Source organism: Rhagoletis zephyria, unplaced genomic scaffold, assembly GCF_001687245.7.
Source record: "Rhagoletis zephyria isolate East Lansing unplaced genomic scaffold, Rhagoletis_zephyria_1.1 Rzeph_scaffold_01165, whole genome shotgun sequence".
Lineage (NCBI taxonomy): Eukaryota > Metazoa > Arthropoda > Insecta > Diptera > Tephritidae > Rhagoletis > Rhagoletis zephyria.
Window position 1 is genome coordinate 37,224 of NW_016158249.1, and position 14,169 is coordinate 51,392.

General features: G+C 38.1%; 1 protein-coding gene across 2 annotated transcripts in view; it reads left to right on the forward strand.

Moving 5' to 3' along the window:
• The first annotated feature begins 741 nt into the window (after nucleotides 1-741).
• The window catches only part of grsm (probable aminopeptidase NPEPL1 granny smith protein), an 18,309-nt gene continuing 4,881 nt past the window's right edge, over nucleotides 742-14,169 (forward strand). The window contains exons 1-3 of one of the 2 annotated variants that reach the window (XM_017616190.1): nucleotides 742-957; nucleotides 5,336-6,369; nucleotides 6,432-6,588. In XM_017616190.1, coding sequence (XP_017471679.1) covers nucleotides 817-957; nucleotides 5,336-6,369; nucleotides 6,432-6,588 — 1,332 coding nt within the window. In that variant the 5' untranslated portion in view covers nucleotides 742-816. Of the gene's footprint in view, nucleotides 958-3,440; nucleotides 3,473-5,335; nucleotides 6,370-6,431; nucleotides 6,589-14,169 lie in introns of those variants that run through there. The other variant, XM_017616191.1, reaches the window with a different exon arrangement.

Consider the following 14,169-nt stretch of genomic DNA (forward strand, 5'->3'; position numbering starts at 1 on the left):
ATGGTTTCCGATGTTTTGCAATTTGTTAATTTCTAGTTAAATTTAAAGCAATATTGAATACTTTAATAATTATGAATGTATTTTCCTGTATTTGATTATCCTTTCTATACCCTTTCCATTATTAGAATCAAAATGCATACCATCGTAAGGTCGTTCGGGCCTAAAGATCCTAGGCCTGATCTTGAAATTCTGAGGGGTGTTTGGTTCTGTTTTAACGGCTAGGTTATTAGATTCAGAATGAATCCAATAATTTTATTGAACTTGGGGCCGTTTTTATGAAAAATGTTGTGGAAAAACAACAATAATTTACAAAGGTAAGAAGTTAGAGCTGCTATTTGGGAGATCACTACATTTCCTAATCAGACTTCTTCAAGCGCGGTAACTGAGGAGATGTGGTGACCTCGAAGTAGCAGCTATAACTTCTACCTTTTGTAAATTATTGTTCATTTTCAATAACATTTTTCATAAGAAACCGCCTCAAGCTCAATTTAATTGTTGAATATAATTGTTATAAGACCATAAATAACAAAAAAAAATTCTGAATGAATAATAAATTTAAGGTCAGTCAAACATACCGAAAGAAAGTCGGAGAGTCTCCTTACTTCGATGTTTAGAACATCGGTAAAACTTCCCTCGGTGTATTGTCATTTTCGCGATGTTAGTAAATTGTAAACATCGATGGCAAACATCGAAAGATTATCCGATATTATCGATGTTTCAAAAACATCGATGCATCGTTTGCATTCCTAATTATTTGACATTTCTTTTCAACCCAAAAGCGCCGGCAGTTGATTTGCTTATTTGGTTACAAAATTGATGCACATCATAGTAAAAGGATTGTGGTTGACGAGCTGTAAAATATTAAATTTATCGGAAATAATAAAATCAACTGTGTTACGGACTGCGACAATTTCAGCTAATTCAGTTGTGTGCCACCGCAAAGGAGCAGCTAAAAACGTAAGTAAAAATCAAACAATCTGCCAGAAACAGCTTTGTTTTTGGGACCACTTTGTAGGTGATTTGCTGAAATGCGAGACTTGCGAATGTAGGTTATCATTCTTTTTTCTCTCCACGCGAAAATTCCAATTGCTTGTAATATTTGAACAATAGAAGACCAACTTACGTGAAAAAAGGCACTACATCATTTCCAACTTACCTTAAAATAGTTTTTCTACTCAGATGTGCAGGTGTAGCACATGACCCAACTAACTGGTTCATGGGTGTAGCAGTTGTTTGCTGCTATACATGTACTCGCCAAAAAATTCCAGTTTGAACCCATACCTCAATTGTTCTTGCCTTATATATGGTAGGTACTTATCATCGGTTAAAGTACAAAACCAAAAAATTGGATTTGCTCACACAAGCTCTTGGCTCAATCCTTATCGATTCGTTCTGAAATATACTAGCCAGAAATGCGACTGCTTTAAAAAAGAGAACCATTTCGAAATATATGTAAGTGTTTTTACTCTAGAAAATAATTTATGCAACCTCACATACGCGGTTTTGCATTTTGTTGATACATGGTTTTGTAATTTAAACGACGATATGTATGCGCTTAACTAAATTGTGGGTGCTTTTGTTTAGTAACCCCAAGGCCATGTTATGTGTAGATTTCAATATAACTGACGCATAAACGATGCAGTATATTTTACTTAGCTGCTCATCCTTATTTGCACGAAAAACTTGTGCGCACATAAGCGAATTTTCTTTACTACATACTTCATTGAGGAAGGTATCCGAATCCCTATGAAACCAAATAATGGAGGAGAACTTGCCACGTAGAAATTACTGCATGCGAAATTGTTCCCGAATGGTATCTAATTATCTATATATGTTGCTCCATAAAATGATAGTCGTTTTCGTTGTTCTGCGAGATGAGCAAAATAAATAAAAGCTTTCTTAAGTGAAGCCATTTAAAAGGCCTACCCAAGAAGGCCTGAAAAAAGTACTATCCTGAACGGCTTCTAAAAGATCTCTCTAATTGCAGTTTACGCGAATGCGTAAATTTATATTATTTAATATTACAAATGAATTCAAAAATATGCATCTTTATAAGGACTCTTGTTGTTGTTGTAGCAGCATACAAATTCCCCAAAGACTTTTTGGGGAGTGTTGCTGGAGTGACAGTCCTTGGCCAGATATAAATCTGGGTCGTTCCGGTTACGTAGACCCGACTGTCGTGGGAACGTATAAGGACTCCTCAAAAGGCCTCCTGAAATACATCCTTCAAAATACATTCTGGAAACCCATCTATGGTTAGAGAAAACAGAAGGCCTTCAATTTGTGCCGCTCCATACAAAAAAGTTAATTTTTGAGAAAATTGCAGAGGGAGGGTATAGAATATAAGGCCACGATAAGTAGAAACCAAATAGTTGAAAATATCATACTCACTCAATTATAAGGGGGAATCTGGATCGATGACGAGGATATAGAATGCTCTTCCCGAGGTCATAGACCTATCGAGATACCAACGTTGCCGAGTGGCTGGAGGTGTGTCGTTGTAATAGCATACAAATTACCCATAAATTTTTTGGGAATGTTAATGAAGTGACAGTGGTCAGATATGCATAATAAGGGTTCGTTCCGATTACGTTGACCTGGCATGGTTAGAGGTTCGTAATACCATTCCGAAGAATATTCTACTAAGCCCAGAAAATAATTTAGGTAGACCTTCTGAGGCCATTCTAAATAGCCTACCCAAGAAGGACTTGAAAAGTGCTTCCCTGCGTGGATTCTAGAAGTGATTTTTCTATTTACAATTACGCGAAAATGTAAATTTATAATCAGGCAGGTTCTGTAATTCACTTGCGTGTGAATTTCAACCCCTGCCAACTTGAATTCAAAGCGTAGTTGATTGATATTCAGTCAGAAGTGAATTGCGGAACCTATCTGATTATTTAAAATTACAAATGAATTCAAATATGCATTTTAGATTGCAAGAAAACACTTGATAGGAACCTTAAATATATATGTACCTTATGGAAGTATGGTTTTTATGAATTAAAGAAGTAGCTCCTCCAAAAGGCCATCTGAAATACGTCCTATAATAGCCCTCTTTGGGTAGCAAAAGCAGAAGGGAAGGAATGCAGATTAGAAGGCCTCTTGCCTCCAAAGAACGCCTTTTGGCAGGGCTTTTAGCTCGTGAAATTATCTACTGGGTACTGAAACGTCGATTTCCCGGTGCTCCCATTATCGCTTATCTTCAGTGACCATACTATTGCAATTGTTCGTATAATTTTACTCATTCCGCTGATAATTGTTGATTTATTGTTTATACATGCTCGCTGATTATTGTTTATTACATTTTTATTTGCCTATACGCTTAAAAACAATCATGCACCCATTTTATCTGCCACAGTTGCTATCGACCAATCGTCGGTTACGTAAATTAGTTCAGATTTCGTATTACAGTTGATTTTAATTTAATTGAATTAAGTTCGCAGTTGCAGCTCAGAAACGACTTGAGTCAATTGTAAGCGTAGCTTTTTGGAATAAGACGTTCTTTTAATGTTCGCTTAACATAGACAACTAAGAAATGTCTGGACCTTTTGAAATATAATATGTAAAAGTTTTGACTAATATTTAATACTGACAAAAATTAAATATGTAAATATATTTATAACTGCTACGTAGCAATTACAATTGAACAAAATATAAATATTTATTGATTGCACATATTTATATAAGGCAAATCTCACAAACTTCGAATTTTTTGTGAAAATTTTTTTTTTCTTAAATCGTGAGAACATGTCTGAAAATGTTAGTATACATAGGTTCCTTCAGCTGCTAGAACGCAACGCACCTTACGCCTTTAATGTTTTTTACGCGTTTTTTTGTGGAAGTGGAAAGTGAACGCAATTTTAGTAGTTATGCCAAATTATACTAAGTTTGGTACATATTGATAAATCGGTTACCAAGATACACATACAGTGAACCAAATAAAAACTGGGACGCGACATTTTAGTAAGGTTTGGCTATTTTTCCTTAGTTTATTTAATTTTTATTATTTTTTTTGTGGAATCAGCTATGATTACTTAACAAACACGATACAAATCCAAATTTCGGACTTTGCGCGACGTCGTTCTAACCTTTTAAATAAGTTGTCTTTTAACTATCTTTTAAAGAGACCACATACGCCCTCCACGTTTAGATTGATTTCCATTATGCTCCAGAACACTATACAAATTGTCCGATAACAGCTTTAGTTACGCACCAGCCGCAGTATACTATAAAAGCTACGAGTATCAGAATTTCAAAAAAGGAGTCACGCCACTTTGACCCTTCATAACTTCTTTTATATTGTAAGTACATATTTCTTACGGGTTGAATACGATTCTGTTCTCCAAATACTACCAGTTTATTATAAACTCAAGCGTGAGCAATCAATGCACCAAATTTTGCAACATAAAAATAAATAAATAATATAAAAAAAAAACTTTTTAATGTACCAAGCATTACATTTAATTCACTATAGTCAAACTACATAACATAGACCTAAACTTTCTACAGAGAAAGTACACATTTGAGATCGATTTTAAGCGGTCGTTATTAATATATCCACATACATACATATATTACCCTTCATATCAATTCAGGTCTATTACATGCGCCCCACGCTTTTCATTTTCAATCTCAAAAATGGTTTATAATAACTTTTGCTAAAATTGCAAAATCAAAAGTTATCAAAACAAATTCTATGGGACTGAGAAATATTACTTTCTACTTTTTAGTCCAATCAATTTCATTTAAAGAAATGGCATGTCGTCCATTTCCGCTGTAGCGTACGTAGTGAATAGGGCGACATCTACCTCTCAACCGACGAGGTTGCACTAGACTTTTTTATAGGATCTTTGTAAAGCAAAGGTTTTATAGCAATGAATGGTGTCTGGACACACAACATTGCGAGTTGATAAAAGTGTTGTAAAAATAATAAGAGTCACATTTTATTTGTGAAAATTTCTCAATTTTATTTATGGATATTTGGCTTCAAATTATGAACGGTGGTCCTTTTTCGGATTTAATAATCTACACAACATATCGCACACAATCTTCAAAAGTGACACAACTCAAAATTACACGCAACCTGATTTTTGTAAATAAAGGGTTGAAAATATGTGTCCGATTAAAAACTGTCGAGTCATGCGACAATTCGAACTAATTGTGAATTGCCAATATATTCATAATACTGCCATCATTATAAATTATAGGTCGTAAATTCAAAGTGATACGACTACAAATTTAATACTAATTATAATCTCTGCAATTATTCAATATGCATGACTTTGATTTTAATTGGTTCAATATATTATATTACCTAAAATTTTTTATATTCCAGATGGCTGCTGATATCAAATTCAACAGCTCCTTAACGCCCTGCGATCCTTACTACAAACCCGTTTTGATCATTGGGCAACTGCGTCATTTAAATTTGCTAAACTTCTCAAATGTATCCAGTAAATTGAACCCACGCGTCGATGAGACTACTTTCAAAAATGCTATTTCTTGTTTACATCCTTCGCCCACGGACAAATGCTCGCTTTACTTAGATTGTGCCACTATAGCAGCTGTGCCGCTCAAGTGCTCACGTCACAATACACCATCGCGTGCTCACGCCATTACTCGCCTTGTTAGAACCCATATTATGCATTCAAACGAAGAAAATGTTGTTATTGTTTGCGATCGTAGTGACCTTTTTGCTAGTGCCTGTGCCGTAGCACGTGCCTTTCCACTGTATTCTAGAAAAACTGGCGGTGGCCAGAACAAGGCCGATAATTGTACCCAAGATGAGGTTATGGGTAACGATGCTGATGGAGATACTGGCACTGGTCCAATAATAAATGTAGAATTTATTATCATCGAAAAGGATGGCCAAGTTTCAGAAGAGCCACTGGACACAACGGATATCGCTTGCATCGAGGAAGCGGCTCGTGGCATACGTCTCGCTGCACGTATCGTAGATATGCCATGCAATGAGATGAACGTCAGTCATTTCATAAAGGAAGCTGATCTTGTAGCGAACGAGTTGGGTATTACACCCATTGTTATTCGTGGCGAAGAACTAAATGAACGTGGTTTCGGTGGAATATATGGTGTTGGTAAGGCAGCTGCTGTGCCACCGGCATTGGTGGTGCTCTCTTATGAGCCAAAAGGTGCACATGATACTGTAGCACTGGTGGGCAAGGGTATTGTTTATGACACTGGTGGTTTAAGTATTAAAGGCAAAACTGTCATGCCGGGAATGAAGCGTGACTGTGGTGGTGCTGCTGCCATTCTGGGTGCCTTCTATGCTGCTGTGAAATGCGGTTTCAAAGAAAACTTGCACGCAGTCCTGTGCTTAGCGGAGAACGCAGTTGGGCCCAATGCAACGAGGTACGTTATTGGATTAATTTAACTTTATTGCTATTTGTTGGTATTTCTTTTCACATAAATAGACCGGATGATGTGCACACTTTGTATTCGGGACGCACAGTTGAAATTAACAACACAGACGCCGAAGGACGTCTCGTACTGTCTGATGGTGTTAGTTATGCACACAAGGATCTAAAAGCTAATATCATTCTGGATATGGCAACATTAACAGGTGCACAGGTGGGTTTATTGTCATGTCAATGCTTTTGCTAGCAAAATATTTATAAAAACATTTACTTGCGAGTCAGATGCCATAGTGGACAAATTGATAGGTTGATATTTAGTTGAAAAAATTAAGCAGTAAATGGGCTTAAGATTTTTTACAGTGTCACTGTCGGCTGGCGTTTGGTATTGCCCCATAACTGAGTTTATTTTAAAATTTAAAGTATCGAATATTTTCGTGAGTGAAAGTTGGATAAATATAAACATGATAAAAGACAGGACTTCGGAGCGGAGTGGTGCAGAGGAGTAAGGAGCCAAGGAGCAAAGGATTGTGGCTAGAGCGGATCAAAGGGCTAAAAAATTAATTTGCTCCTTTGCTTCTTAAAGATATTTCCTTATTTCATTGCACAATGCCCAGCAGTCAGGGATAGTTGCCACGTCAATTTGAACGGCGATGAAAAACAATGACTTCCCAGCCAGCAGAGAGAGGCGTTTATTTATTTATTTATATATATTTTTTTGAACCAAGAAAAAACATCTGTGAAGTGCAGAAGATAAGAGTATTGAACGAAAAATTTAAGAACAAATACTTTAGAAAACACAGCCAAAAACGTATCCGTTTAAACAAATTTTCGGTGCTTGTCTGCCGCACACACACACAGTGGAAAAACGAATCCTCAAATTATTCAAAAATGGAATCGCTAAACGGACAAAAATTCTCATATCATCCACTTTTTCCTTTTTCGAGTACATTTTGGTTTTGTTTTTTGTGTTGGCTGAGAAAAAACACCTTTGCATAAAAAAATAATTTGGAAAAAATGTCGGCTAATTATTTTACGGTTAGGGGTTGATATGCCGGTTTGGATGTGTTAGTGAAAATAAATATGCGTTAGTTACACCGGCATGCCTCTGAGTGACTAAACTGTTTGTAGTCGACAGGCGAGTTGCTGATGACTTATTTGTGCTTTAAAAAGTTACAGAGCGAAAAAGAAGTAAGAAAAATTACAAAAAAAAAAACCGATCTCACGGTGGTCACCAGATCGACCCGGATACCCCGGCCAAGGACCATTACATCAGCATACATCCCCGAATACACATTTTTTCATCATCGGAACAGCACCTTCCGGCAACACTGCTCCGAACTCTCTATTCTCTCTATTTCGTTGCCATATCAGACAATGCTCGGGCCTCAACAGCCATAGAGACTGGCAAGTAAACTTCATCGCAGCCTGCTGCCAGCCTGCAACTACCGCAACGCGCAACCAACAACCAGGCAAACTAAACCACACACGACAGAACGCACCCCGGCAAAAAAAAAAACACACACACATAACAACATATCACACCAATGCAGACCAGCTGGCAACGTACGCAACCATAACCAGATGCACACCCCGGAACACAAGAGCGGGAACAACCTAGCACCACCAAAAGGCAGATATGGCTGTGTTGTGTATGCAATAACCGCATACATGGCAACGCCACGTCCGTTCAATGCAGTGGCTGTGAAGGATGATGGCACTTCCGCAACTGTTCAGGCTTAAACAGCGTACGAGACCGCTTGTCCAACTATCTGGCTCCCTGCTGTGCTGTACCCAACATCAATCAGCAACCACCAACACCCTCGCTCACTTAGCAAGCTAACACTAGGCAATTGCAACCTCGGGCGTCAGTGCGAGCAAACACACAACAGCCGCACCAGCAAGCTGAAAGACACCACAGCCAAAACCAACAACCACAAACTCGGATCTGGGCATGCACGGCATGCGCAACCCAGATCGTAGCATTCGTTCAGTGCAATGGGTGCGAGGGCTGGTGGCACTTCTGCAACTGCTCAAGGCTGAGAAGGCTACGCTACCACTCCAGTGCCTACATCGCCCCCTGCTGCTCTGGGCCATTTAACACGACCCATATCGCCATACCCCACACACCGCCCTACCGTCCCTCCATACAATATCATCTTTACAACAACACCAGTCTCCACTTATACCGGCGGCCCGAACAAACCTACCCAGCTCTATTGCCATCAAAATGTATTTAACACCTTGATTGCCATTATGCACATCAATATCAACGGCCTGACTTCATGTCACGACATAACATCAAAATCGTGGTAGTTCAAGAAACTAGGTTCCGCAGCAGCACGCACCTTCTCACCTGCGACGGATATAATGAAAAGACCGCCTATGCGACAGAGGAGGAGGCATCGCTTTTATCATCCACCAAACAATTCAATATAGAAGCGTTACGCCAGAGGCGACCTTCTCATCGAATTCCAGGGTATAGCCGTTACACACACAGAACTGAAAATCATCAACGTCTGCATCCCACCCATCACCAGTTGTTCGCCAGGATACCGCCCAGACATCAGTCCCCTACTCGTCGGAGATAACACGCTAGTGATAGGCGACTTCAATGCACACCACGAGCTCTGCCATTCTAACCTTGGCAACGACCAAGGGGATGTAGCGCTATCAGATCAAATTGATTACTCCACCTTCTGTCGCCTGAAGGACGATGTCCCAACGAAACTCACAGGCACTTGCAGCAGCTCGCGAGAGCAAACTTCACCAACTGCACCACATGACCAGCCATGATCTCCTTGTCCTCCGACCACCTGTCTGTCATAATATCTATTGACCGGCCCCAGTGATTTTGTAGTCTCCGAGCGCCGCACATACGTCAACGTTGAAAAGGCCAATTAGGGAAGGCTTCAGAGACTAACCACAAGGCGGGGTACTATCGCCGATCCGGTTTAATCTATGCTTAGCGAAACTCCCCCCTCCAAAGTCGGACCTTAAATACGCCAATATCTCGACTCCTCGAACACAATCAAGACTATCACTGAATCCATGGTAGTCAAAATTTTCTTGAAAACTACGAAACTGCTATCACTGAACTCAAATAGCTGCGAACGTAGCATACACTTTGACATCGCATTTTCGTAGCTGCACGAAAATCGTATAACGATGGATTCGGTAATAGCGCCGAGTGTAAGGACGAGGAGAAGAAGAACCTGTCTGCAGTCTGCACTCGGGATGAACAACTGGCTCCCCTTTTCAAACTAGAAAGGTAATTTTCGAAGAAGAAATTTTAAATCGAAAAACAAAATAATCTTGTAAAAACCGTTTCCTGACCTTTTTCATGCTCAAAACGCGGCAGTCTGCGATTTCGGCACGACGAAAAGAAGAATTGTGAATATTCGAATAAATCGCTGCAGCAAAATCGCATAAATGCGTATCGGCATTGTTGTAATTTTCGTAGGTACAGATTCGCACCGAGAGAATCGCACATGTGTATGGATGCCTTTACTTCGCAAAACTTTTAGTCGATTTGCTCGTTTATATAAAAACTTACTTAGGCACTTAAAGGGCTGTTTGCAGCTGTCAAGAAAAATCACAAGAAATATTTTACATTACTTCTTTTGCTTGAAAAAGTACTCTGTTTTTTCTGTAATTTTTTTGGAGAAATAAATCAAGGCGCATTTAATCCTTATTGAATTCGCCTAGAAATAAATATACTTTTTTTCTTGAGAGCTGCAAACTGATTTAAGAAATTTTCAAAGAAAAAAATTTCTGTACCGTTTCTTGTGCGTTATTTTGCATTTTTTTGTTTTTCTTTAGAGCTGCAAACAGCCGTTTAATTACTCTATTTGCAAATCACACAATGTATGTATTTTTTTCCAAGTATTTCAAACTTAACACACTTACAATTCAATTAATTATTCCATTCGTTTTGATTTTTTTATGTCTTCTACATTTTGCTTAAATGCATTAGTTCAGATTGGAACCGTTTATAAAAATTCAGGCTTCCTTTCAACCATGATTTCCTTCCTTTCGTCTTCCTCTCTAGCCTTGTATCTGATTTTGTTTTTGTTGATTTCATTCTAGATATACCAACATTTATTTCATTTGCCATTCATACATTTTTCTTTCACTTTCAATTTGTCTTAATTTGATTTGTAAGTTGGCATTGCATCTAACTAACGCAACAGGACATTGATGTTCGTTGCCACAGGCACTTGATGTCAGATGCCACGATAATTGCTCGCTAGACACATACATACATATGTACGTACGTACGTAAACATTGCCTCCATTTGTATGCAAATGAGAGCAAAAGTGGAGTAAAAAGGCAAACCAGTTAGAAAACATTCTAGGAGGTCAACTGGTGCAAATTGACTAGGAAATAACTGGTACGAGCTGCTGCGGAGGTCTACCAGTTCAACAGTTTCGAGAAAATTTCGATTACAACATTAGCGATATTTGTCTTCGAACTGTAAAATCCAAAGCGAAAACGTAATACTTCTTGCGAATCTCGGCCTTGCCGTCGATTTAAGACTGACTACCGCTTGTGATTTGAAGATCACAGATTCGAATCCGCTATTAAAGACTGTTCTAATTAACATAATGTAGATTCGAAATATTTTAATTTAATTTACAATTCATTTGGAAACGAATAAATCAAAAAAAGTTTAAATAAAAAACAAATATTCTTTGTAAAGCTGGATTTCCACTAGGCATTAAATGGCAAAAATTGTACTGACAAAGTTGGGAATTAAAAAATAATCGTGTCATTACGTTAAAAAATAGTCATTAAGTTCATCTACACATGGCATTTTTTTAAATTGCACCAATTTTTTTGACATTTCATTGCCTAGTGGAAATTCGGAATAAAAGAATGAAAATGAATGGAAAAAATTACAATAACCAATTAAATTAAAATTTATAAAAGTTGTTATTCCCGTTGCAATTAAAACGCGCAGCCTGACAACTGATTTTTAGCAGGTGATTGCAATTTTTCAAATCATCGTTGTTAATATGTTACAAATATATGCATTGAAGAATTTTAGCTGAGATGGCTGCCAGAAAAGTGGTAGCAAATTTGTAATTTCTTCACGCGACATTATGACATGTTTTTGTTTTATTTTTCTTTTGTTTGTTTGATATTTACTGCCATACCTTTAACAGAAGCGTTGGGCGGAGCGGCTTCTGGCGCCTAGCGTTAGCGCCGAAGTGCCATACCTAAACAATGGCGTCAACGCTACGTCAAATGCAGAAATAATACCAACAATAAGCATAGGTTTGTTTGTGTGTAACACGAAAATGACAGTTTCGCCGTTTTCTGCAGCCAACTTCAATACCTAACGCCCTGTCAAAATCGGATTTTCCAACCGCTCAGCGTTGACGTCGCGTTGTTTCGATATGCTTTATACAAAGTGTATGGGCATGAGAATTTTTTTACTGCCAGACAACGTGGACGCTTTTGTTTAGGTATGGCAGTTATTAATTTTTTATAAAATAATAGCTCATTTTCAAACAAAACCTATAACTATATTAAACAATTTCAAACTTTGTGCACAAATGAGAAAAAATTTAATCGAGTTTCATCAAAATTGCAAACTTTTAAGTTATTGTTTTTTTGGAAAAATTTATAAATTTTTCGTTGGTCGCGCTATTTTGGGCTTGGTAGGCAATTGAAAAGTAGAGCCCTCTCTCGACGAACAAAAATCACCCTTTACAAATCTCTCTTCATGCTTGTCCTCTTATATGGCGCAGAAACATAGACGATGTCTAACAAAGATGAGAAGGCTTTGGGGGCTTTCGAGAGAACTATTCTTCGCAAGATCTATGGCCCCGTTCGCGTGGGCGACGAGCACCGAAGAAGATGGAATATCGAACTGTACGAGATTTTTAACGACATGGACATAGTTAAGCGCATAGAAATACAACGACTGTGCTGGCTTGGACATATTGTACGCACGGATGACGACGCTCCGGTGAAAAGATCCTTCGACTCCGCACCCATAGGTTGACAACGAAAGCAAGGGCGCCCACGAATACAATGGAAGGACCAATTGCAGGAGGACCTGTCCGCACTTGGGATGTACAACTGGCACAAATCTGCAAAGGAGAGAGGCAACTGTGTATTTTTTTTTGTGTATATTCCCGCATTACTTTGGACCACGTTAACCAATTTCTAAAATTATTTTTTTTTTTAAGGAAAGGTTTTACCTCACAGATGGTCCTATACTAATTTGGTTTAAATTCGATCATTGGATAATGAAGAAAATAACTATGAGAATTGAAGTCGGTTTTGTTTTTTGCTTAAAAATTACTTGTATAAATTTAAGTGCTGAAAAAAAACTTTTAAAACCGAAATAAGTTGCATGTATATTTCGAGCTGATTGCTACGGGATTTATAACACTTATATGTATGCATATACTTATATAAACTAGACAATGAACTAAAAATACTTTACAAACTGTTAAAATCTGCAACTTCAAATATTTGAATTGACCATAAAACTTCGGTTTACGAAGCATTTTTTCGCAACCTTTTTTCGGTAAAATTAGTAAAGTAAAAACAAAATTCCGGCTTTCAGAAAAAAGATTTTCTTCTAGCTAAGTTTTGAATTCATTAACCTAAATCCAACAGATTATGGTAGTGTGGATACAAGTGTTTGTTTTTCCACTGCATTTTGAAATTGATAATTTTATCAACGCTTAAGTTTTGGCTTTCCTTTTCTACCGTGGCCGACTGAGAGCGAGAACACCGTCTGAGCTTATCGGAGCTCGAATTACTGCCCCGTATAGTTTGTGTGCTTGTGTGTATAGGTGTGTGCTCGGTTCCGACCGAAAGTGGGTTAAACTTACCTTGAGTTCATTTTATTTTAATAGGAAATACATGAGGGCTGTTCAGGATCTTGTACATATGCTCTTTTATTTGCATATTCGGCGCATTGTATGCAGGGCGGTATTCACCAACCTTTTCGTAGCAATAAGAATATTGAGCTCTTGAAAGACAGTCACATGCAGAGGTCTATCAGTCTCTCTGGATTTTTTAGCAAAAACAAAGAGGGACTGATTGGTCTAAAATACCTAGGGGAAACATGTGCGCCTTTTCCGGCCTTCGGGTTGAACTCCAAGCCTTGGGGATGTACCCGGTCCTCACGCAGTTCACATAAATAGGATCCAACCAATTGCACGACACCTTCAGAGCCCTTTGTTGCTGCGCAGGTATGATGCCATCGGTTCGCGGCGACTTTAATGGTTTCAACGAATTTATCGCCCAGGCCATGTTGCGATCGTCCAGAAGATCAGATCAAATTTTCGAATCACTACCGCAATTTTTGACGCAAAACCAAAATTGTCGCTAACTGTTTACAAAATCTCCCTCCTGAAGTACAAAATATCGCAAATAAGTACATTTGACTGTACTTCGAAGTACGAAGTACAAGAGCGAAAAAAGAAGTACTGTACTTCCGAAAGAAGTACGATTCGATTAAAAAGTTAAAAATTATGATGAAAATTTGCTTGAATTTTCGCGAGTTTTGCACAGAGTTTGGGAATTATATTTTTATGTTTTTTGTTGTTGAATGAACCATATTTTTATACAAATGTGGCGGAAAAATATTAGAGTAAAAATTGTTGCATATATTGTGAAAAATTTGCTGTGCCAATACTTTGTTCCGGCAGAGTACCTTTCTTTAAAGTGCTGTGCCTTGGACACCTTTTAACCAAACTTAATGAAAAAATTATATTTCTTTCGTCTTAAGCTGATGTCACATAAAACTTTTGCTTCGCTTTACGTGACAGA